The 26,382-nt window shown below is 40.0% G+C and overlaps 1 protein-coding gene across 1 annotated transcript; it reads right to left on the bottom strand.

The window, feature by feature from the left end:
- Positions 1-1,350: 1,350 nt before the first annotated feature.
- SH3BGRL2 (SH3 domain binding glutamate rich protein like 2) lies at positions 1,351-24,616 on the bottom strand. Its single transcript, XM_008640282.2, is given in 4 exon segments — positions 1,351-5,976; positions 7,079-7,159; positions 19,626-19,857; positions 24,522-24,616. Coding segments are annotated over 4 exon segments (423 nt in total). The 3' UTR covers positions 1,351-5,961.
- Between the last annotated feature and the right edge of the window lie 1,766 nt (positions 24,617-26,382).

Genomic DNA, 26,382 nt, shown 5'->3' with positions numbered 1-26,382 from the left:
TGAGGAGGCTACTTCATATGAGACCATCAAGGCACCTTCAGTTACAGCTTGGTTGAAGTCTATGGAATGAACAAGGCAAGTCCTTCTGGCACCTAAAAAGCGAATCAAGCAAATGAAAGTTCAGGAGGACCTTGTCACAGCCCAGACTGACTGCTCTGGGGTAGGAATGAGATGCAGACAGACTGGCACACACACACGCTTGTATGTGTACAAACACAGCCAGGACTTTCAAGCACTTTTTTCCACTGATGCTCCCCTGGCACAGGGAGCAGACGCAGAGCTGGGATGCACGGAAGGATGACAGCCAGTGGCAAAGCATCCTGCACCGTGTGACCTTTGCCTGCTTTCTGCTCTCAGTGCGGTCTGTGGCAGCCAGGTGGGAGGAATGGCAGTGCCACTGGTTTTCACAGAGTGCAGGCTGTGATGCTACACAAGCAAAGTGACCCAGAACATCACTTCCTCTGCAAGTCTAGAAGCTCCTGCCCCCTCGGGGCAGCAATATCTGCTTCTACCCACCATGACAAAAGAGCTGAGCTACTACAGCTCCACTCACTTCAGAGCAGTGCTACTGATCCTACATCAGCTGAGGACCGCACTGCAGGCATTTCAGGTTTGCCTGTTCCATCTGTACCTCTTTTATGCATCCTGCCTAAAGCAGGTGGCACAGAACCTCGCTCCAGGGTGCAGCAGAAGTCACAAATGGAGTTTTCGCAGCAGCACTCACAATAGACAGTGGGCAAGTTTTAGACAGGAACAATAAGGTATTAAAAAATATTTACTAGACTGAGAATCAAGGAAAGACTGTAATGATAACCTTTGGTTAGCCACTTAACTGGTAAAATGTATTTAATTACCTTCTATGGATTGGCAAAGTGGATAGGCAAACCAGGAACTCACATTCCTTTCAGACAATAAAAAGCAGTGAAGGTTTTAGCCCTAGGAACAAAACTTCATTGTGTGAAAACTTCCTGGCGCCCAAGTCCAAGCCACCCCAAAGGATCTGCCCTTTATTTCTGTGGTATTTATCAGCTAACCCAAATATAAAAGCTGGAAGACAATAAATCATCCCTTTTTTCTTTTTTTTCTTTACTGCTCTTTACCTGGGGAGACTCCAAAGCAGCAGGTATTCTGGACACATTGCAATTCCCATGCAGCCCCCGGGGTTCAAAGCCAATTAACATCTTACAGAATCAGGCTCACCCATCCCAGGTGAAAAGTTCTGCAGTGCTTCCACCTGCAGAGGCTGCCCAAACCAAAGCACCAGGCTGTCACCAGAGCGAAGTGCAGCAAGAATAAAGACTCACATTTTTTCATTGTTTCTTTTAGCACATACAACACAGTGCAAAAGTCTTTTCTGAATTACAATTTTTTATTAGATGAACACAGTTTAATACATAATGTGTACATGACCTAGGATGCAACATGCTCCCTCCCCTACCGAGTTACAGAACATTGATGCCGTGAGGGGGAACAGCAGCTCTGCATTTGTGACCTCCCAGGGGTGTTACAGGTGGTCGGGAGTGGAAGCTGTGCACACAGGCAGGTCTACACAGGACAGGATGACACACATGAGGAGGAGAGAAAGATTAGGAAGAAGGGAGTAAGCTGGATCTGCCCTGGCTGAAGGACTGCTCTCAAGATGATGTTCTCTGTTCTCCCTCCCAAATTCCTTAGGGAGCAGGAGGGTGAAGCATAGGCCATGATGCAGCTGGAGTCCTGGAAAGCAGTGCTGGGTGGTGTCACACATGGCACTGCCAGCCAAGGGCCCCTGTAAGAGCCACTGCTCAGGGTGCCAGAACAAGCCGTGGGCCATTCTGCACTGGGTCTTCCACTCCTGCTCTCTGTGCAGGGTGAACATATGGGGTTCCATCCTCCTCCCATTCATGCCAAGACCTAGTGAAATCAGTGAATAAGTCACTGAAGATTAATGAGACTTGGCATTTTCTTGGTGATCACTCCACTCTTGCACTCCTGTGAAGGGCCACAAGGCCGTTTCAGGGTCCTGCTTCTGAACCATGGTATTGCTTGAATAGGACACCTCAAATAAATGGCCTGATGATGGAAAAGGACAGGGAGGGACAACCAAGAAATCCACTGAAAGCTTGGCAGCTACTCTTCACTTCAGTGAGTTGGGCTGCTCAACATTAGAATCAGATACTTATCTTAAAGTAAGTGTAAACTTATGGGCTTTAGTCCAGGTTCACGTCCCTTGGAAGGTTTGGTTCTAAATAGTCAACAAAAAGGAAAAAAAAAGAAAGTCACCTAGGAAAAATCAAGAGTTCAGAAGACTCATCAAAAACTGTTTCAGTCTTACAAAGCACATGCCTTTTGACTCAGGCCTCAAAATAAATTTACTGTGTTATTAAAAAAATAGCAATATAGAAACTACCCCTTTCTCAGTTCAAAGTTTAAGCACATCTAAGAAGACCCTACAGAAACAGTCCTTTTTCTGGCAAGGCACTATCCAGTAGTGTGTGGCACAAACAAAAATACCTCTATCAAAGCCACTGATAGAGTGAATGTGCATGTGCATGTCAGCCCACACAGCAACTTTAGCTAGGTACAAAGATTAACAGTTTCACTCACACTGCTCTCCATTTTAAAAAGTGGGGTAGTTAGCTAGACATTGGGATCATTTGGTTCTTAAGCATAACTTTGTATGTCAAAATTTTAAACAGAATTAAGGATTTCCTATTTCTTTCAATAAATGTCTCTAGTTTCCCCAGACCTTTTCAGTTACCTGATAGTTACATTTCTTTACTACAAAACTGATTTAAAAAATTCCAGACCATCTCACATAACAAACTAGAAGTCTACTTGCTTTAGTTACAAAAATAAGGCTGTTGTACAACAGACAAAATTCACATCCAAATATATATACTTCTTTTTTTTTTTTTTTTTTAAACTAGCCATTTATAATTCAAAAGCACATATTCTAAGGGACTTACACTGCCAATCCATACAAGCAAGCAGGATATCTTTGGAGCTAGTGTTGCCCTTCATACAACTGATTATGCCCACATGTGCGCTCCGAAATAAGCCAGGTTTACTTAACAGCTGAAACAAGACTAACTCTCCACTAAATGAGAGCCTTCTATTCTACAATTATCAAAATTCCAAAGGAGGTTTGTGAAACTGATTTCACCCCTGGAGAAATCAGTGTGGTTTTTCCTTTCACATCAGTAAGCCTGGGATTTCACCCAGGATTACTCATGTGCATATGCTTACACACTTCAGTAAGTTTTTCAAATACTTCTTTTTTTTTTTTTTTTTTTAAACTAGCCATTTATAATTCAAAAGCACATATTCTAAGGGACTTACACTGCCAATCCATACAAGCAAGCAGGATATCTTTGGAGCTAGTGTTGCCCTTCATACAACTGATTATGCCCACATGTGCGCTCCGAAATAAGCCAGGTTTACTTAACAGCTGAAACAAGACTAACTCTCCACTAAATGAGAGCCTTCTATTCTACAATTATCAAAATTCCAAAGGAGGTTTGTGAAACTGATTTCACCCCTGGAGAAATCAGTGTGGTTTTTCCTTTCACATCAGTAAGCCTGGGATTTCACCCAGGATTACTCATGTGCATATGCTTACACACTTCAGTAAGTTTTTCAAACCTGAGACTTCAGGCAGTTCTCAAAGTTTACAATGTATCAAGTACATGATAAATCCAGGATGGCTTCTCTGTAATCAACTGCAAAATTACATAAATTTATATCTGTATTCATTTACAAAGTTAAATACTTTTTTTTTTTAAGAATAGTTATATTGAACTTGGTGAAGTTAACAATGTATAATTACACCTCATGTCATATTCCCTTCCTATAGTTCAAGTCTCATGAAAATATGGGATTGGTTACAAGAATATCACAGTACCTTAGCACAGACAACATAATTCTTAAAAATGCACGTACATATATCAATGCCCATTCAGGATTCCTTTAGAGAAGGTGCTCTGGCAAAGATTTGGACCAGTAAATACAACCATGGACTTCAAATCTGTGTGTGCTCTTGCTCCATCCAGCCCTTTAGATGAACTGAGGAGCCAGGTTTGTTCAGTCAGGTAAGAAGAAGGCTAAGAGGTGATCCAGTGGTAGCTTTCAACTATCTTGAGGCCATTAAAGAAAGAATGGTGCCAATCTGTTCTTGAGAGTGCCAGAAAAACACAAAGCAAAGGCAACAGCCTCAAATTAAAGCCTAGGAGTCAAAGCTGGACTTCAAAAAATAAAGTTTTCACTAGGAAAGCACTGCAGCAATGTCACAGATTACCTAGAGAGTTATGAGATCTTCATCTCTGGATATTCTTAATGCTCTGCTAGACCAACCCATATCTGATCCAAGCTAGTGTGGTTCTTAAGCCTGATTTTGACAGTGCTGGACCAGATGACCTTCAGTTGTCCCTTCCAGCTGACATGTCTAGTATGCCATGGTTACTGACGTCAACAGAACAGGTGATTTTTTTTCACAGTGTTGCTTCTGTTGTGGTAGTGTTGCTTTCTGACATTTTTTACAAGTCTGGCTTCCTTCAAACCACATGGTCTGAGTGATGCTGTGATTGCAAAGAAGCTTTTCCACACAGGGTTGTCTTTCATTCACCCAAATACATAAGGACATTGACTGTGATGGCACTACCTTGCCAGTATGAAATCCCTTGAGTAAAAGCTACATTACAGGGTAGGTGTTATTTATGTAGCCAGACTTGATTCGAAATGCGTGATGCAATTTTACTTCTGTCTAGAATGCATCTTGTAATGGTTATTGGCAATTCATGGGCCTAAGTTCTGCTATGTGGATCAAAGCAGTCCCACTGGAATAATCTCTACCTCCTTTACTGGGCTCCTGTTGCTCAGCTGAGCAACCCCTGTGGCCTCACTCAGCAAAGCACACACTCAGCTTTCTCACTGTCTTGGAGGCACCTCCACATGACCACATCTGGGGATACAACCGGGACAACAGATAGGCAGGTTAGGCATGCTCTTGAACCACAGTGGAGTGTTCAACCATCATGGGACTGAAACCTGGCTCTCAAAGCATCCCCCTGACTCTCATGTGGCTTGTGGTGGAGCTGTGTGTTATCGAAGGTAAACTGAAGGTTTTGGCAAAATTTCATTTTAAGACAGTCCAACTCTAGAGCTCCAACACTGGGTGTTAAGACTTTCTCAGTTAAGAGAGAACTTCATATTATCATTAGCTATGAGACCCCTTTAGTTCTTCAGAACTCCCCAGTACCACCAAGTATTTTACTGAACATTTCACCTGCATTTGGAAACATGTCAAAATATTTCACTTTGGCACCTCCTTCATGATAGCAACTTGTTTTAAACAGTCAGTTGCAATGTGCATCATTAGACAAATCAAGTCTTCATTAACAAGATTAGCAGCCCATGTCTCTTAAAATAACCATGATCTAGAATAAGCATCACAGTAAATAAATGTAGAGCAAAAATACAGCAGTTTTTGGCTTAGACTGAGATCTCAAGATTGATACTTTCTATCTTCTGGGTCATAGCCAGCCCAAACATCATAACAACCACCAGCACTTTAACTATCATGATGAGCTAATTTGAACTACAGTAGTGGGAAGAATTAAAAAAGGTAAGGAATATGACTATATAAGTATACCCATGAGTGATAGAAGCCCTACACTTTCACTCATTCTCAAACTTATGTGTCTGTTAGAATATCAGGGCCAGTTGCAAAAGCAATCCAAAGACAAAAGTGAAACATCAACAGTGAGCATTTTTACAAAGGAAGATGAGTAGCCCAGCCTTAATCCTATTTCATATGAGTGTTTTTAGCTCCACATTATTGGAGAGCACCATCTCATGGCAAGCAGACTACTACTAATGATACATGTTTGCTCTATCACAGTGATCCATTAGGGAAGCTGTTATGTGCTGAAGAACGGAGTCATTCATTCAGGAATGTGCTTGTTGATACTTCATGTGGGCTTTCTAGGGTTCTGACTCCTATTGAAAAGAGAAAAAATAAAGAGTATTATTTATTATTCTTAACATAATATTAATGTTATGAATACATTTTCATCTCCTGTACCTGTGACCTTTGCATATAAGGTGACCCTAACCCTGGACCACAGAGGAGCTGAGGATGCATCTCTCTGAAGTACCACCAGACTGAACCAGGAAGTTTATAAAGACACCCCTCCAGGCCTCCAACATCATATTTTCTAGTAACAGAGCTGCATAGAAGCTGCTATTTCAGATTGCTTCAGAACATCATCTTTTTCCTAGGACAAGTTCTCCGAGCTATAAAGTGAGGCAGGCTGCCAAAATAACCTGCTTCTGTGGTTCTCTGCTGAGGCTCCTTCCTACTCCTGTCCCTCAAGGGGTCCAGAAATAAATGAATTCCTGGCAGAAAAAGAACTCTATAGATACCCAAGAGCTACCACCCAGGCCTGAAACAGTACTAGTACCAAATATATCTATACAGTATCCAAAGGCAGAAAAATCCTCCCCTATGTGTCTCATCTACTGAAAAAAGGTGCACCATGCAGCCTGTTTGAACAAGTGTCCAGACTTCCATATGGCAGTAAAATTTCCTCTATTATACTGCCCTCAACAGAAAGATGTTACCTGGCTTTGTGTTTTGACCTGTATATATGTGTTTGCTAAAACTGAATTCAAAAAAGTTAATATAACTTCTGACTGCTCCAGCATTTCAGCATTAAAAAAAAATTAATTAATACCTAATGAATAAATGCTGAGCTATTATGCCAGGCTGCAGACAGTCCAGTGATCAAGATCCTAGTTTTGTCTCCTTTTATAATTAAGCCAGTTGCTTACAATTTAGATTGATCATGTGAAGGAGAATGTAGTCTTTAAACTTAATTTATCTACTGTCCCAAATTACTCCCACATATATGCTTGTTTTCATTTAAAATGCTTTACTCTCCTTACAACCATTTTGATTACTTCATTAGCATGAAGCTGATATGGACAAGGTATGGATCAGAGCAGCAGTGCTTCCAAACACACAGGATTCCTTCCACTCAAAAACATTCAATCTCAACATTTCAAGAGTTCCATGAAAAATCTGCAATACTACACTGACCTTTGATGCCAAAGTTGGTTTCAGTCCAAGAAAGGAGAACACAGTGTTGCTCTCCTTTGATTCAAAAAAACCATCGTAATCCTAGAGAATTAAAAGAAGATGAGTCAACATTCGTATTTGTATTTTCCTAATTGATATTACCACACCTTGTATTAGTCTAAAGGGTGACATGTAATAATGCTCAGAAAAATACTGATACAAACCTAAACTGCGATGATATCACAAACTACAGACTACAGTGGCAAAGAAAACCACATCAATTCTCTAACTTCAGCATCTCTCACTTTGACAGAAAAGTATAAGCATGTACTTGCATCAAAAGAAACTCTATTGTGGGTATATTTTAAAGGTATGTAAGTGCCTGGCAATGCAATAAGTTTCTGACCAAGTTTTTGTCTTTTAGCAAACAAAATACTTCCTAACATGGAAACCCCCAAGAAGTCTTAAGGCAGATGAATTCCTCATTCCTTCTGTGGTAGAACACAGACTTCATCATCACTGTATCCCTTGAAATCATCAATTATATCTCAGTCTTGAACAACATAGTTAAATATGTTACCATAAATAAACTCATTATATATAAAAATAAAGAACAGGCTTCATTATCAAGTTACTTTTAGGAGTTTTGATCTCAAAGTGTTACTAATACTGTTTTGGTTATTACATTGGACACCTCCTACTCTTGTATCATCAGATGAGCTGACAATACTCAGTTTTCAAGGGGAAAAAATAGGGAAAATCAGAGCACAGTTTAGTGAATGGATTTGGCACATGGCAAGAAGCTTCATGTGCTCCTCATGGTTTGGCAGAGATTTCTTCTACAACCACTAGCAAACGATAAAGCATCCAGCTTAGACTCTTTTCCTCCACCACGTAATTGCAAAATGGAAATATCAATCCTTACTTAACCACTCCTGACATGTAAAATACTCTGTAAATGTTTGGAAATTTCAGGTATGTGCTTATCACTTCATAGACATTATCTCTTAAATATTCAAGATTAGTAGTTATGCTTAACTTGAAAGTATTCAACAAGATATTGACTGTGCACGTACATGCTTTCAATATAGAACAATAACAGGCAGTCTCAGTGCCTCCACATGATTCCCATCTGTGCAACAGCCATTCCCAATGCACCTGACCCCCAAAGTTAGCACTTCTTTGGCTCCTAAGATCTATTCTCATTACTTTTTGAGAGCTCTTCTCTCAGTGTTAATTTGTCCTGGATTTGGCTGGGACATTAAGGTGCTTTCCCTGAAATTAGACCTCAATTTTCCCCCAGCAGCAGCTGCTTTGCCCACTTGTCTCCATCCACTCCTGCATTCTCTTAAACCTCTAACTTCTCAAAACAGCCCACAATTACAAGAGACCATGGGCAATAAACAGAAGCTCTAACTGAAAAGAAAAAAATCTTTCTCTGACGTGGTTAGTCTTGGAAGGAAATCACAGGATATGCAAAGATTAGGAACCTTCTTTTATCTTCCAAGCAGATTGCCTAACCAATATTCATTTGTGTTTACATTTTGGCTTCTCACATCCTAAGCAAGAAGCAAAAGTGGTCTGGGAAAGCTTTCTGCTTCCCAGAATTCCTTTGGATTTCCACAGTGTAGTGTGAATCCCCAACAGCTCTTCATTCCACCTGCCAGACCCAACTATAAGATACACCAAATTATGTCCTTGCAGAAAGAATTAACTTTTTTTCACTCTTTAATTTTTTCCTCCACCAACATAAATTGATTGTTTGGACAGAAAATACATAGACACCAAGCAAGGATAATACACCTCCCATGAGATCCATAACTATTCTACAGGTGAGTGGAATTTCTCCTAAAACCTTTATGGTGCACTAGATGAAGATGCTTTTTCAGCATTTTAATAAGGATGTACTGCTATATCAGTGTGAACTGGGATACTCTGCAGATGCATAATTATTCAAACAGCCTCAGCCCCCCCAAAAACACACCCCATAGCTGCATTGGGGCAATTTCCCAGCCTGACCCTCTATAATAAAAACATCTGTGAAATGCACACAGAGGCCAGCAGGAGTATATAATGGTCCTCAGATATATTAGCTAACATAAGTAGAAAGAGTAAACCTTCTTAAGATGACTTTTTGTTGTTTTCTTCTTAAAACATGGCATACGTTAACTTACGAATCAACAAAAATTTCCAATTAATTACCAGAAAGTAAATCCAAGTAAAATAGGCAAATCAACTAAGCCATGATGTAAAATGAAAGATTACTGAAAGGAATCCCAACAGTGCCATGGATTAAAAAGGGACAACATAATCACTGAATACCTAGAGGTATATATATATATATATATATATGTATAAGTAATACTGAAGCTCTGCAGAAGGATGTTTGATCAGCCCTTGACCCCTAAGAATGAGACTTCAAAAACTGCATGGACACTATTAAACCTAAAAAGGTCTGCTCTGACTCTTCTAATGATGAAAACCCATGAGGGACACAGGCTCTATGAGCAACACACGAGAAGACAGCGCATGATCTACCTGAGAAATAACCTTCATTTGCTCCACTGGGTTCATGGACAAGTGAGTCACACTGTCTCTGGAGCTGAAGGTAGGGCAGCAGCGGATGAGTACAACCCACAGGAAGAAGGACCCTTTCTTTAACATCAGGGCCGGTCTAAATTGCCTGAAGATCCCATTACAGCCTTGTAAACTACCAGCAGCCAACCTGCAAGCATGCAGCTGTTGTGGCAGACACCTTTTTGGGTCCCTGCCAAGAGCACTCTCCCTCCTAAGCACACGGCCAGTCTTCACTAACCCCCAGACATTTCTTTCTCTCAACAGTTTGTCCAAGGAAGGTTCTGTGTTTGTTTGGGTGAATCATCATCTCCCAGCACCATTTTCAAGTTCTGGCATTCTCCTGAAGTCTCTTAATCCCAGTACTTCAATTAGCTCTAGAAGTATCACTACTCTAGGACCATGTTTTTTTCACTCTTTGTTAATAAACAGGTAAGCAAACAGAGCAGAAAAGGACTCAGAGACTGAAAATAATGTCATAAGGAAATAGGCTGCACCTGTGGCTCTGACAATGACTTTGACATTCAGCTAATCCACCAAAATCTGTGAACATCTGTTTAACCTAACCTCTGTAAAGCAACTTAATAATAAAAAGCTGTTTTCAAGTAGTAGTTATTTTACTTTCAGAATTATCAAGTCCTGATTTAGTATTTAGTTTTTCCCACATTTTTACTGATTAACAAACCTGGATTCACTTACTGAAAAAATTGTGAAGGTTAAATGGTGAGCTAAACTGAGTAAGTCTGTGTTTGAAAGAGCACAAAACCCAGTGGATTGCTTCATTTTAGAAGGACCTGAATATTTAAGAACCTCAAGAAATTATCCACCAGAAACAATCTCCCTGATGTTTTGAAATATCTGCATTGCAAAAACGTATTTAAATGCTATTGACACTTACTTTCATGGGTGGTGGGGGAGAAGAAACATCAAGCTTTTAGATAAAGTACAAGTAGATTTTAAATAGGAGAATTTTCCTAGTGATGTCTGCAATTAAAACATATGATCTCAAAATATTCAAATGTGAAACAAAAAATGTTATAAAAATGCATAATAGTCCTCTAAAAATTTTAAGAAATCACTTTAGCAAAGAAGTTTCTTAAGAGTTTATTGAGAAGTATGATCTCAATGACTCAATGGCTGTGCTTTGGCATGTGGTAGGAGTTCAAAGTGGGCATCCCTGGCTTTTCCTGTAACACAGGCGAGATAAAAGATGCTCCAAAAACACCCTGCCTTTGATCTTACCATCAGAAGGAGAGGAAGTCTGTGCAGATTTGGTCCACATGTAAAGACACTAAAACCATGGGTGAGGACATGAAAATTATGATCTCAATAAAGAACATCACACTGCTACCAGCAGTAGATGCAGAGGCTGAAGAAGGAAAATTGGGCAAGCTCAGTGAAAGCTGAGAATTTCATACCTAGGCAGGAGCCCAACTCCAGTGGTGACCCAACGGGTTCCATTTGGGAAAACTCTGTGGGACATTCTCCCTCCCACAGAGGAAGGACGCCACCATTCACTGCTTTTGGCAAGGCAGTGGTTCCCTCTTTTTGCACCACACTTCACCACCAGCAGCAAGTTACCACAACCCTCTTGTCACTGTGCCAAGCAGCTCTACCCAGGCAGTGCTGCGGCTTTGCTGGGATCAGTGGGGCAGCGCTGTCCTGCCCCTGTGCAAGGAAGTGGCTCCCACTGACAAGGGAAGGCACTCAGAGAGCAGCTGTTAACCTAAAAATACACAAGTATGGTAAACTGCTACCCACTGCCCCACTTCAAAAGGCAACTATGTGTACAAATATAATTTTAACTGTAGCGTTTTAAATTATGAAGCTTGGTGCTTTCCAGAGCTGCTAATCATACTTCACTAATGTATAAAATTCTGGCAACATCACTAGCTGATTAAAACTGACTAAAAACTGAGTACTAAAACTAGTAGGACATGGAGACAGTGGACGTGAATCATCAGCGATGCAGAGATGCTCAATCCCTCTGGAGAAGCTGAAAAGCCAAAAATACAGATGATAAATCCCATAACCGAGGGTATGAAATGTTACCAAAAAAGATGAATGTCAGGAGAAAAAAATATGTCTCAGGATGGTTTGAGGGGATAAAGAAGGGACAGGAGGATAAAGAAGGTAAGTAAAAAGCTATTTCAAGGTAGAAAGGGTTTTTTAACAGGATAACAACTAGCTGACTGCTTCAGGCATGGCTCCTCACCCTTAAAGTTGGTGGCAGGTCCCCCACCCACCATGTAACCTGAGCAGGATACAGCCTCTGTGTTTTAACACCAGAACAGTTACAGCTCAATATGCTCAATGAGCTGCTAGGAAGTGGATTAGCTGACCTAATAAGCTCTTGCTTTGTTGAAAATAAACTGAAGCCACTGTAGGTGAGCTACTTGTCTGTAGCTCACCTATAAACAAACAAAATCTTGTTGGCCTTGTGTGGCCTAAAGCTCTGCTTTGCTTTCCCAGCTTCTGCTGAGTGACTAAACTGGGATAGGGAGACTAGCTGTGGCTGCAAAGGTCTTCAGGACCAAAGTTACCCCAGAGGATAATGGGAGGAAGGCTAGGAAGGCTGTGAAGCTCACTGTGGTGGCAGGTCGCTTGGTACTAGATGACACATGGAATCCATTTCCAGAAGATGCTAAATGTTTCCACCAGAAGGTTCAAGTTCATGAAAGAAAAATGTAGTAAGAATTACTAAATATGTTAAAGTGACATTTATTTCTGAAAAATAACTAGAGACAAGGAAAATACTCAAGCATTTTATATCTTGACTTGCTTGTGGTCTTTCCTAGGCTTATGGCCACAGCTGGGACAAAACTGGGCTTGATGGACCTTCAGTCTCACACATGTAAGGCCATTTATATTAATCTTAAGGTGTATCATACACAAAGTTTTAAAATTATCATAGAATCAGAGAATTACTTGGGTTGGAAGGGACCTCAAAGATCATCTAGTTTCAACCCCCAATAATCAGCAAAGCCAAGCGATGTTGTCCATTAAGTAGGATGATAAAGGGGAAAAAAAATAAACCAAAACTACCCAAGCTTCCAAGCCTCACACTTACACAGCTTTGTTTTTAAAATTTGAATCTTTGTAGTTTATCCTGAAACTAAGAGGTGCTGTGGCTGCTTTGCACTTCTTTAAAACCAGATTAATCAAAGACAGGTGAACTTTGTTAATGTCTACATTATGCAGAAATCCCAAAGATTATCCACTGCCCAAATGCTACAGAAAACTAGCCTCAGCTTAATCTCTGAGACACTGGACAAGCATTCAGGAAATCTGACACAAATGTCTTAGGTCCTTCTGGCCTTCATGTGGGTTTTATGCTAATTTACTACAGCAGGAAAACTACTGGTCCTTGGGAATTCTCTCCTCTTTAGAAATCCCACTTCCAGGATAGGTTCGCTCAACAGCAACTGCCAAGTTCACAAAGCTCAAGCTGGCTACAGCACTAGCTGTATCCCAGCCATGATGATCACTAGAGTTTCAGTGTGCTGTATTCCTGGTGCTGGGAAACCAGATCGCTATAGTGATGTGATTACAGACACTGCCATGATTAATTTGGCTCAGGATTTTGTTAAGCAGGTACACTCAGGCTTGTTTAAATAAACACTGTCACTGCTGGGAGACCAAAGACTGCACACCAAAGTTAAAATTGGAAGTTCTACAGATCAGCATAACTTATTAGCTGGGTTTCAAGGAACACAACAGAAGCGGGAAGGCATTGGTTCAAAGTAAAACATTAACACAAAGTAGATTTCACTTACAATTAGCAATTATACCTTCATTACTGCACTGAAATCAGGACAACATTACATCTAATGAAGTTTCAAAGAGAGTAACTGTGAAGAAAATTATTTCCAGTAAGTTTCTTTAAACAAGCAAGTTGGTCACTATTTTTAATATAAGATTATGATCTCTCTATTCTTATAAAAGGGGCAACATAATTGGTTCTTCAAGTAATAGCGAGGAACTCATAATTTAAACACATTGAATCAGCACTTGGCTACTGACCGAGTTAATACTGTATGCCATTGAGAATGAGCTGTTAACATCCCCCCTGAAAAGGGAGTTCAGTTCTCCAGAACAGATGACATTCATTTACTGATCAGATTAGGATTACAATGGAAAACTCTTACACAGCACAGCTCTCCTTGGAGAAGGTGTGTGCATGTGTGAGTCTCTTTTAATATTATATAAATATACAAATAAAAGAAGATCTTGTCTGCACAACACAGCACAAGCTAAACATGACTGTTTTCGTTATCTAACCTTCTGATAAGATCTCTGCACAGGATTTTTAAAGAGCTTATAGAATTGACTCTACAAAGCAACTTGTTACTCTTCTACTAAAGGCCAGATGTTTATTTCAGTAATCTGTTTAGTTGTAGCCTTCCAGAGACAAAGGATTTAATAAAAGGGAGCAGATGTCAGCCACAGCTCTATTGTTTGGACAGGACATGACAAACTCAGGCTGATGTGATGTTTGCCATTCATGCAGCAATGGTGTCAGGGTACACAGACATCAACTATCTAAGAACTTATGTCCCTCACCTCCAAGGCAGGGAGTCCAAGTGCAGCAGGACTTCCCCTAGACAAGCACTGAAGGCCTCGAAACTAGTGCCCAATGCCTGCCTGGGGTAGGGGAATATTCAGGGGAGTTAGTGGCAGAATCCGTAAGTATTATGGATGGCAACAGCTGTCACCTCCACCTTTTGTGCCCTTTCCGGCTCATCATGTCATATTACAAATTGTTTGGATAAGAATATTATCAAATCAGACCCACGACAGGAATTTGAGAAAGATGGAAACATCAGGGAGTTAACTATGGTAGTTACATGAGGTAATGACTAAAAGACACAAAATGACCATGTTGCACAGAAGCTCTGCATGCACATGTTTTAACGTGGACACAAGTGGAACAGTAGTGGACTGAATTACTTATTTCATCCTGGTTGTTCTCTGACAACAGCCATGGCCTTTTCTAGACATTGTTCCAAAATACTGCTACGTCCATATTCTGTGCAATACTATGTGACTTCAAAGTATTACTGCCACTTATTAAGATTTCTTGGCCTTTCCTCATATATCATTGATCCTAAATTTTAGAACTAGCCTTTTAAAAAGGACTTTAATTAAAGTAGGCACAACATCTTCAATAATAAAACCTGTTTCTTCAAGAAAACATGGCACAATAGGAAGTTTCTGTTTCATGGAAAGGAGAGTTAGGATCCTAAACAAAAATTGTTAATAATTATGTCATACTTGCTAATAAGTTTTGCAGAATATCAGTGTAATGAATATAAAAATGAAAAAGAAATGTGCACTATTTTCTACTACATCCTGTAAAAGTAACAATTCTAGTTTTACACCAGTCCCTTTTAAGTGTTTTAAAATACATTAACACCCTACATTATTATATTTAGGAAATAAAAAAATCTGCAAACAGAGCAAGGTATTTCCAGAGATGTCTTTGACAGCTACCATCTTTATGTGAAGGGATGATTTACAAAATACCTGCTACTTCCTTTTGAAACAGCTATTAATGAAGTTTATTTAGTTCAAATAAAAACCATGGTGTTCAACAAGAATGTGCTCTCTCTCCACTTCAGGGTAAACAGCAGCACTACAATACATTACTGAAATGAGTCCTGACCTCACTGAGGAAGATAAAATTCTCAGATTATTTTATTTTTACTTGCTGAGCTTCTACTTTTTAAACCTTGACACTGGGCAAGCTGGCTATTCTACACTTTGCCTCTGGTAGCACACTTCCCTCTATAAAGTACATATTACACAGAACTAAAGCTCTTTTCCTCAGGACACACAAAAGCAATGGAGAAGTGGATAGCAAAAGCACAGGCATAGCCTGAAAGTTATAACCAGACCCTGCAAATGGTCTGAACAGAATCTTCCTATCATAGAGAAGACTCTTGGGCAGGGGTTGCTTTCCAACACCAGCTCTGCCTTCTACATTCCTCATTTGAGACAAGGCCTTAATCAGGAAGATAAACAGTGCATGTCACTGGCCTCTAGTCACATTCAGCCTAGGGTTTGTGGATGCCTGTGAGCCCAAAACTGCTCCAATACAACTGCAAAAGGTAATTAAGAACAATTTCACACACAGAGCTTAAATTTGCATACAGGAAACTCTGCTTTTGATGGCAAAAATAATTAGTCAAGAAAGTTTTAGCACCATCAACCATTAACAACTGTTATATGATCTCTGAGCAATTCACATGAACTTTTATCTAGTGAGATCATCCCTCTTCTAAAAGCAGACCTGGACCAATAAGGTGCTAAGTGAATCAGATAAGACATCTCCAAAGGTGCAGAGAATCAAATGTAGACTTGCTGGATACCAAATTAGCCTCACAACTGCTCTAGCTCCTAAAGTGAACACACCACAGCAGGCATGCAAAGGTGAATTCTGCCACGTTGTTTGAAGATCTAGAGACAAGAGTTCAAGCTCTCTGTACCTGTAGGCACATGATTAATAACAAACTCCCCAATGACAGGCCAGGGCAGAAAATCTGAGGTGGCCTCTAGCCAGTTTTGTTAAATTCTCTTCTTTCTTTTATCAGTGACCAGTTACTTATTTGTGACACCTATAAAAAAGGAAGAAAAAGAAACATGTATGCATCTTTCCATGATCTTAAAAAAAAAAAAAAAAACCAAACAGAAGAGAATGATACATAACAATGCAAAGAAATGAGTGCCACAATAATTGTCTGTGCACTGAATAGTTTCCCAAGAACACTGCACCTCTTTCAGCAGCCTATCTTATTTCTTTGTTGTCTATACGCCTTTGCTGTTTTGTTGGAGCTGACACCCATATATTACATTTCAGGGAAGGACAATAAATACCACATATCTCTGTCTCTACTGTTGCCCACTAGGCACTCTACCAGGACTTACCATAACACTCTAAACCATAAGAACAGCTTCAAAGGAAAAAAAAAAAAGAGTCAGCCTGCTATGTAAGTATTTTCCCTTAGGCTCAAATTCCCACCCGGAGACAGATTTCCTTTTAATTTTGGTTGGCCTAAATTTCAGGCAATCTCCCTTCAGTGGCAGATTTCTGCATATAAAACTGTCACTGGTCAAAGTGTTAACTTGCAGCTTCACAACAGTGCAGTTTCACTGGGAAGTGCATATTTCCAGTCTTCTGAAAGATCCAGAAGTCACTTCTAGTCTAAGAAGAGTTGTATGCAGCTGTGGAGAATTCAAGAAGAGGGAGGTGTGAGGCACAGGCCTAATTTCAGACATTCAGTTTTCCAGCATTTCTGGCTTACTGCTTAAAGAGTTGGGCTGCTGCAGGGCACTGCTGCCTGGGTAGAGAACCTTGTAAAAGGATGTTATGTAGATACTCACATACCCAAGAGCCATGTCACTGAAGTTCACAAGCAGGTTCATGCATCCGATTTGTCTGAAATGTACACGCTCCTCTCACACACAATTTTATAGCAATGCCACTAAGATGAAACAACAGACTGTAAAGTCACAAAAAGATGTAAATTATCATATTGCTGGTGCTCTAACATAGCACTTGTGTGTTAACACAATTATTTGTGTTCTCATGTGCTTGCAGCTCTTATCTTGTTCACAGGAAATAAAAATTGTTCTTGCCAAGTACTTTATCTCAAAATGTTTTAGCATAACTCGGTACTGAAAAATGGTCAGTACATCTCAGAAGACTGAGAAAAGGAGAAGGTAGATTAATGGTTAATGTATCTGCAATTACATCAATTCAGAAAAACCACAAGGTCTTGCTCGCACTTCGAAATGTGGAGTTTGTCCCTTGGTACCAGAAGAATCCCTCCTCCTGTGGTACAAGACACTCTGTGAACCAGTAAACATTGATCATCTTTTTGTACCTTTCTCCCCTCTTACATGAGCTGTCAGATGTTCAAATGGTAGACACAAATCCATTTTGGATACTTACTGAAACCATTAAAGACAAAAACTTCTTCTAGCCTGAAGTTACATCCTGAAAAGTGATTATTTCAAATGGTGATGATCTACCCAGGAAAATCTCTTCTAAGATTGTACATTGCTGAGGTTTTCTACTAAGGAGAAAATGGGGAGAAAAGAAATCCCAAAACTCTTAATGCTAATACTAACACAGAAAAACCAGTATAGCTATGAACATAACATTGAGTCATGGACATCATATGCTTGTGAACTTCTATTGAAATAACATGACCAAAAGAAAAAGTGTACCTATTTTGCTTTGCACTGTCTAGCCCTCATACCTTTAGAGGAACAGCAATGGACCTGACCAGTTTGTATCGTAAGTGTGAATTGTCAGCAACAATGCATAAGCCAGAATAAGTACATAGAAAGTCTGTGGTAAGACTGTAGAATGCAGAAAAACAGAAAGAGTTTTTTAATAGAGAAAAGTGGATTAAAAATTGACTAGACACAAATCAGAAATTATAAACTACAAATTTCAAACTCAACAGAAAACTCAGTGGGTTTTTTTTTCAATTTAAATTACTTAATAGGGATTCTGCTTTAGTTATTTATGTCAAGATAAACACATGAAAACACTCACTGTGGAAATGACAAAGAGAGACCAGATGTGCAAGATTTGCTGACTTTATCTAATTGTAATATTTTACCCCCTTTCCAGCACTAACCTCCTTTGCCTTCTGCATAATGTTTCGCTCCACTCTATTACCTAAGAACTTCATTAATTAATGCAGCAGGTGAACTCATGAATGTTGGAGATCCCACACATACTTTCCCCTTCATCCTAGAAAATATAGTTTCTTTCAAAGCATGTTTACTCTTTATAGATGTTCATACAGACAGTGAAGTCTAGTAATAGGATTAACTCTGCTCAACCAAAATGGCTATCAGCTCAGCAGACAGATTAATGAAATCATCTCACATGTTGCATGACATCTTCTGCCTTGCTAATTCCAAACAGCAATTTCTAAGACTAGGTTAAAACATTCTATAAAGGCAATCTGAAAGGGTAAGAAACAACAGCTTAAAATGTTGCATTTCCTAGGCAAACTAAAATCACACAGAACAATATAAAGGTTGTTATTTGTAAGGGAGGGGCTGATCCATAAGGGAGGGTAAAATTCCCTTCCACGTCCCAGATACATTTCTTTGATTGACTTACCTTACCTGGAAGTAAGAAGATAAGAGTTATACTGTTGAGGTAAACAAGTAAGGCCAATACAAAGCACATGGGAAGGATGTTAAATACTTTGCTTCAAGAAGCCAGTTAGCTGCTGCATCATACCCAATCTGTTTGTTGCAGAGGATCCTAAATCATTTTTAATGTGCTTCCTGTACTAAGATAACAGTTGCATTGCAGTCAATAGGCTCTCATCAGATCTGAGCAGCACTGTTGAATCTGGCAGGGACTAAGCCAGAACCAGTTTGGATGTATATATCAAAGGCTACTGCTTCAGCTTGCACTGGTGGATGGAGAAGCTTACACCAAAAAAACAGCCCACCCATCAACCTGGTGTCAGATTTACAGCAAATAGTGCTCATGTATCCTAAACACTCTGATTGCATAAAGACCCTCTGAGCATAAATGAAATTTACACCATGACAGCAGCAGAGGAGCTTAATTACAATAACAATATAACTCAGTCTAGCCAATGTTCTCATTTACTGCACCAAAGACTTCCTACTGAATTTTTGTGCTTAGACTAGACCCAAGCAGCAAGAATACCACAAATCCCCAGCTTACAGTGGTCTCAACAAGGCACTTTACCATCAACAGGCTGTACATGAAGCATGTGACATTACCAGTTTTTACATTCCTGGAGGGAATCCCCTAGACAGCTCTAGGACTGACAGAAGAATGAACTGAATTTTCCCTGTATGATCCTTACCTGATCCTATTGCCCCATTAATTCAGATTCTACTGGAGAAAGCTCAACAGCAAGTCCCATGTTCAAATGGCCAGCTGAGTGTACTAATATATTGTCCACTGAGAACCATAACAGCTACTTACCCCACAGTACCGATCATCACTGAATATCTGTGGTGGCAGTGGGTTGCCTTGCGCAGGCTGCCTGTCCTCAGGAATATTTTTATACATCCATTGTCTCTTCTCCTCTGACATGGTGATATCCACTTCTTCGAACTCTATGCGATTGGCTTCCAGAAACCTCACCACATCCTGCTGCCTCTTCTTTATCTAGATGAAAGAAGGAAAATTTAAAAAACCAGAGTCAGAGCAAGTCCTCCATAACACAGATATGCTTACAAATCTGAGAACATTCCTCCTCTCCCATTCCACTTTCACAGGATCACAACTCAGAAAAACAAAGGAGAAAATATTTTTTTCAGTTTTAAGTTCATAAAAGTTAAGCCCTTCTGTTTCTTTATGTGTTGGCAAAGATTATACTTCCTCATCTCACTTCTATAGGGCTGTATGTTTAATTCAGCTGTGGCAATTTCAGCCTTTACCCTCCAAAGATGTTTTTAAAAAGCAATCTGTAAGGGTCTCTTCAGAAGTAGAAGATAAAAGAGGGTGTCAGTTTTCAAAGACATTAGGGGCTACGTTTTTAAAGTATACAGGCACCTAAAAATGCAAGCTAAACAACCTGGCAAGTCCCAGAAGAATTTACTCCTAAACATGTTCCTTGAGATGAACATGTCAGTACATCTGAAAAAAAACCCCCACCCCAGCTACACACATTTTTGTTTTCCTAGATACCTACACATTTTTTAAAATGCAGCTCAACAGTTTCCTGAGCAAGACTTGTTGAATATTTAGCTAAGAGTGTCTGTCTGCATAATACACATGCCTGAAAGTAAGCATGATGTCATCTCTAGAAAATGAACTTTATTGCAAAAAAAAAAAAAAAATGCATGAGGTTTGTATTAAATGTAGGGGGTTTCTGCCCCTCCAAGAGATTATCATCTTTATACAAAAGCCTAACAAAGGCAGAGCACTGGCAGTTTTTAGCTCATTGTAGTTAAGATTGGTTGTACTCAATGATCTTAGAGGTCTTTGCCAACCTTAACAATTCTGTGATATTTAGATCAGCCCTTAAGAACTAGCTGGGCTTCAAGCAGATACACTCAGGTAAAGACAATGTCTGCCTCAAATAGAACTTTATATCAAGACAGCAACCTTTGAAATGAAAGTCTGTGGGGCCAAGGAAAGTCACCTGGGTTCATTCAGCTGAGTCTGCTCTGCACTCCTTTCAGTCCATACTGTACTTTTTGCATCAACCTAAGGAAATTAGTACCTTCAGAAAGGAACCATAGATTATGTGCTGTATTTTTTATAGCTATCATCACAGTGTTATTTGAAAAAAACAATCAGCTTTAATAATTTTTCAGTATTCCTGGAGTGTCATATCTATGCAGTTGCTGGCTGGCATAAAGCCCAGGTGGATGAATCATGCCTGTGGGTATCATATGACCTAGATACTATTCGGAAATCAGAGGATTTTCAAAATGCATGTGCTAGTTGCTCCTGTCACACAACAGAGTCTATCTATCTAAATGCATCACAAAAATACATAATTTTGGAGGCAATACTGATGGAATCCTTATTTCCTTGAAGGCAATAAGAAGGCAGCCATCCCAAGAAACTACAAATACAAAGCTCTCACATAATTACTGTCTTTCTTAACAAGTCGACTGCACAGTAAATTTGTGTCACGGTATCTTATTCTTTTTCCCTTTTTTGCACACACTGGTACAGTTTTTTAGGCAGATGTGAAAGGATCACTTTCACAGAGAAGGCAGCTCCTCAACTTGCATGCAAATAACGCATTATCAACAACAGCAAAATCACTGCATCATCATCGCTGGTGGTACCAAAGGCAACACACGTTTTACTACATCCCTAAAAATTCCAAATGTAGAAGTGAAAGACGAAAACAATTTCCTCTGTTTTTCAACCAAAAAGAAGCTGCAAACGAACACAAAAGAGACAGAGACTGAGATATGCTTAGCACGAATATTAAATATCTGGTTAATCAGAAAGGAGATGTCTAAAATGATGCATGGGAGAGGTCATTTCCTTAAAGTGAAGTGCTGTTAAAAGGCACATGAAATCCCTCCTGCACTGGTCAGAGCAATGAGCAAACTCCAGAGCAGCTGGGCCAGCCCTTTGGCCCAAGGCCAGTTGGCATCCTCCGGCCAAAGCTATTAAACCTGCAGCCTCTCAAAGCTGCTGCTTGCAAACTGTACACTGGGAATGATCCTTGGCATGCTGTAACATCTAAATCACGGCCACAGGCTGCTTGTGAGACTCTAAGTTAGCCTTGGCCAAAGCTGACTGTGCCAGCAACCATTCTTCAAACAGTTCCAGAGTACCAGAGCCCTCCATTCTCAGGGCCAGGACATGCACCAGTACAGATGTATCCACACAGGCCCATTTTCATCTGCTTTCTTTCAGCAGCCTGTAAACTGAGCAACTTAGATTTAGTCATATCCCTGTTATTTTACAGTTCACATCATGAGAATTCTCCCACAAACATGAATTTCCTAATGCCTCATTTTATTTTTATAAAACTAATTAAGATGTTGAAGTGAAGTAAATTGGGGTTGTCAGTTCTTTTAGCCATAAGCCTTACAATTCTCTACATGACATCTGTATGAGTTATCAGCTGTGGATGTACCAGCTGCATAAAACTAAACAAAACAGCCTGAAAATTTCAAGCCAAAAAAGTTGCATTTTCTCCTCCCCAATTTATTTGATTCAGGCCTATAAACTGAAACAAGAGCATTAGTTGTATTTAAAATCCTATTAAATTATGCCTTGTTGTTTAAGATGGATGCTCAGAGCATCTGTCACAACAGAAGCCAGCTGATTATTCCCCAAGAAAACCACAGGACCTTTGTCTCTGTCTGCAACTGGATCTGTGCCGCAGAAGTGCGTCAGCCTCACAATCCTGCCTGCAACTCTCATCTGTGCTTACTCAGAGCCCTAAAAGCTCCCAGCGTTCAGCCACAGGAAACACGGAGCAAAGGCAACACAGCACAAAGAGCAGTGTCAGTTCTCACTTCCTCACTAGCCTGTCCTGTCAAGAGCCCAGTGGAGAAAACTACATCCTCATCTGACAAACTACAGAGGTGGATGGTACTCTTTGTAAAGTATCTTGCTGCTACCAAGGCTTCCAGAGTCTGATGCAACTGAAAAGAACCTGGAAAAAATAATCCTATTGTCACAGGTACCATGTTCAGAAAAACTTAGTTTGTGGCTATTCATATACGGCTTTGGAAAAGCTTTTGTAGTCTTACATGACAGACTCCTTCAGCATCAAAATATTTTGGGTTTAATACCTTTCAGCACACCAGAAGACACCGTAAAATACATCTTCAGAACATATACCCACTGTGACATTTCAGAGGAAAGTTTTTATGTAATACGATCCTAATCGATCTTTAAATGCAGTGAGAAACCTCTGATGGAGTTAATAGTCTGCTATTATCGTCCAATATTGCCTCCCATATTTTTAGCAGGGTAATTCTTTTCTGAACATCATTTCTCTGGGTTTGGTTTTATTGTTAATCTATATTTCTATTCACAAAACTAAGACAGGAAAAAATCCACAGTGACATCTAAATTTTATCCTTGTATCCAGACCTGGTATCTTTATTAGGATTAAAAAGAAGCAAAAATAGGATGTCCATTGTGATATATAAAACTGCTAAAACGAGCTAATCACTTAACCCAATTTATAAAGAAAGTTGACTGTAGCTAAATTACTCTTTCTGTCATAGTTTTCATTTTTTTACACTGATTTGCAACAGGTAACAGAAGGATACATTTTCACACTGCTTTGTAGAAATATTTCAGACATACTCAGTCCTGTCCAGGTGGGACCAGTGTGATTATCTGTTCTGACTTTCAGCATCCCTGAATTAATTCCTCTTAGGAGTAAAGGGTTTCTTTGGACTGTTTTCCTCTCTAAGCTCCATTCCAGAACTGATAATAACAGAGTATCTGCTGGTCTTTGCAAATTGGTCCCACAATTAATTGACTGTCTTTACTTGAAATATTTGCTTGCTTCTGTTCAGAATCCACCTCACTTCAGCCACTTCACTTTTCATGTCTTTGCCCAGACTAAAAACTGTTCTAAGATTTCTGTTTCCCACACAACTAATATCAGATCTCCCAGCTAAGCTGAACAGTGATCTCCAGTAGCAAAGAAATCATATGGCTCATTTAGTAGTAGAATGAGAAAATGAGGATGTTACCATTATAAATCATGTCCAAAGTGGAGCAGAAGTTCAGAAAAATCAGATTACATCCTCTATCCAAAGATCCCTGGAAGCTTCTCATCCCTTCCAACTAGTGACAGTTTCCTTCTTTTTTTCCCTGTCTGTGCTTCTTGAACCTGTTTTCAGTTCTCCTGTCCTAGACAGGCTTGCCTACTGACAGCTGCTGAGCCAGAGGAACATAGCATGTGGTCTCTTCATTACTAAATGTCAGCTGCATTTCATCATTCTATACTCTTTCAACCAAGATACTCAATACCCTGCAAACATCTTAGTAGTCCAGGATTTATCTAACTCAGGATAAATGACTATTACTTCTACTCTACTACATGCAAGATGACTCAAGTAGCAATATTACTAGGAACTGTGCCATGATTAAAGAGAACTTCTCTGCCTTTTTTCATTAGCCCAGTTAATATAAATGGAACCAAGCAGACACATTCTCAGTTTCAAATTTCTTCACAGTGTCAACAGGAGGAATGTTGCTCAGTGTCTGGTGCTCAAAAAGTGGATGTGGAAGGTTGGTCTTCTGTTGTAGACTCTGCCCCCCACCTTCTGGAGGTAAAGCATTCCTTGGGTTTCTGTGCTCCTGCCTGCAAATGGAGGGAATGACAGCAGGTACCACTCCCTGCATTGGCTAGTGACTGAGACGTGTAGCACTGACTGTTTTACAGCCTCATCCTCTTGGAACTGCAGGAACTGAAAGCCTAGCCGGAACTGTCCAGTCATTCCAGACAGATCCCAAGAACAAACAGCCATCTTTCTAACACAAAATCCCACCCCAAAAAAACATTCAGACGACACATGGTGAGAGAGAACAAAGCCTTATGAGATTATCTTCCAAGCTGGCTTGTCAGACCACAAGCACATTTGAGAAGCCTGACATTTAAAAAACAAAAACTGAACGCATGTCTAAGTTCACCTCAAATACTTGTTTCACAGCCTGGCACACCTGTGCCTCTAAAGATGGTGATGGTCCTGCTCATTTTCTTCCTTCTTTTTAATTTCGTTACTCTTTCCACACACCTACCCTCACTCCAGAACTGCATCAGCCACGTTATCCACCCACTGACTCAGCCAAAAACTGAATGTATTGCATTTGGCAGGGGCCAAATGCAAAATGGCAGTTTGATGATACAACTCAGCAGATCTCACCACCGGCTGTCACTGGAATGACACAATGTTCCTCCCTCCTGCCAAGCAGCTCCTGCAGCTTTCCTTGCACAAGCATAATGCAGGAACCAGGGGAACAAGGGAAGGAGCATCAATAATGTCAGCACCACAATCTCATCAGTTTATACCAGTAACAAAACTGCATCCTAGGAAAATGGCTCAGCAGTGGCTGAAGCATGACCAGTTACAGGTATTTGAAATATGAACTGCATAAGCAGCATTTGTGTTACATAAACACAAGCTCAACTCACTCCCACAACTGAAAATATTATATGTGAGCCTCTGTCTTTACAAGTCATGCAAACAGAACCAAAGGGACTTTTGCAGTGTAAAATGCAAATGTAATATAGCTACTGCAGAGGATTAATTATCTTCACTTCTCACACAGATGAGGCTTAACATACACTCCCAGGTAATGAGATACTACGCTCTAACAAACAGATATAAGCCCTAAACACAGTAAAGGAACAGAATCTTAAACGGTGTTAACACATCCTCTTCTTATGTGTCTCCTCTATCTTTCTGCTCTCATAAAGAAGCAATAAAAAACTATCCCATGGTTTCACAAGGTTGAAATGCAAATCCTCATGGTCCTGTTACATTTGAGACCTGTAGTGGCAGAGATTTTCAGCCAAATTTCTCTTTTCTTTGCCTGACTTAGGAAAGGAGAGCACAACTGACCCCTGGCAATTTTTATTGCAGTGAAATGGCAGCACTGTGACAACTTTACAAAGGTTCATATGATTAATTCATTGTTTTTGGAACAGAAGAATACTACTCAGCTATGTACATATGAAAAAAGGATGAAAAGCTGTGATGAAGAGAAGAAGGTTAATAGTGAAGGAGATTTTAAAATAAAAATAAACAAAAATCAGCACTGCATAACTATTTCCAAAAGTAAAGTGAGTGGCTCTCTGCCATAGCAAACACTGCATTGCATCTGACAGAAGGAAAATACTGCCTTCTCATAACAGGCCTCCAAATAGCTAAAAGCACCTGAATACTTCATCCTCAAAAAAGAAAAACCAACTTGTTTCAATATCCTAAAAACTGACCACAGAACTTTGCAACCGGAAGAGAAACAGAATGGTGTGTGAACAGTGGCCACATGCAGCCAGCACTGCCCTGGTCTCCTGCTAGCAGCAACCTTCCGCTTGCACACAGAGATATAATTAAGGACACACAATATGAAGCACTCTGTTGAACTGGGAGGGCAATCTGTTCAGCTTTATGCAAAATCAGTCTGCAGGTCTCTGGGAGCTGCTGAGACACTGCTTAGCCAAGGACTCGGCATACCTTTGCCTCTGTGCAATGTATGTATGGTAACTTCGAAAAGAATCCAGTATTTAAGA

Source organism: Corvus brachyrhynchos, unplaced genomic scaffold, assembly GCF_000691975.1.
Source record: "Corvus brachyrhynchos isolate BGI_N302 unplaced genomic scaffold, ASM69197v1 scaffold87, whole genome shotgun sequence".
Taxonomy (NCBI): Eukaryota; Metazoa; Chordata; class Aves; order Passeriformes; family Corvidae; genus Corvus; species Corvus brachyrhynchos.
The sequence above is the reverse complement of the archived record's forward strand: the minus strand, read 5'-3'. Positions and strand labels throughout refer to the sequence as shown.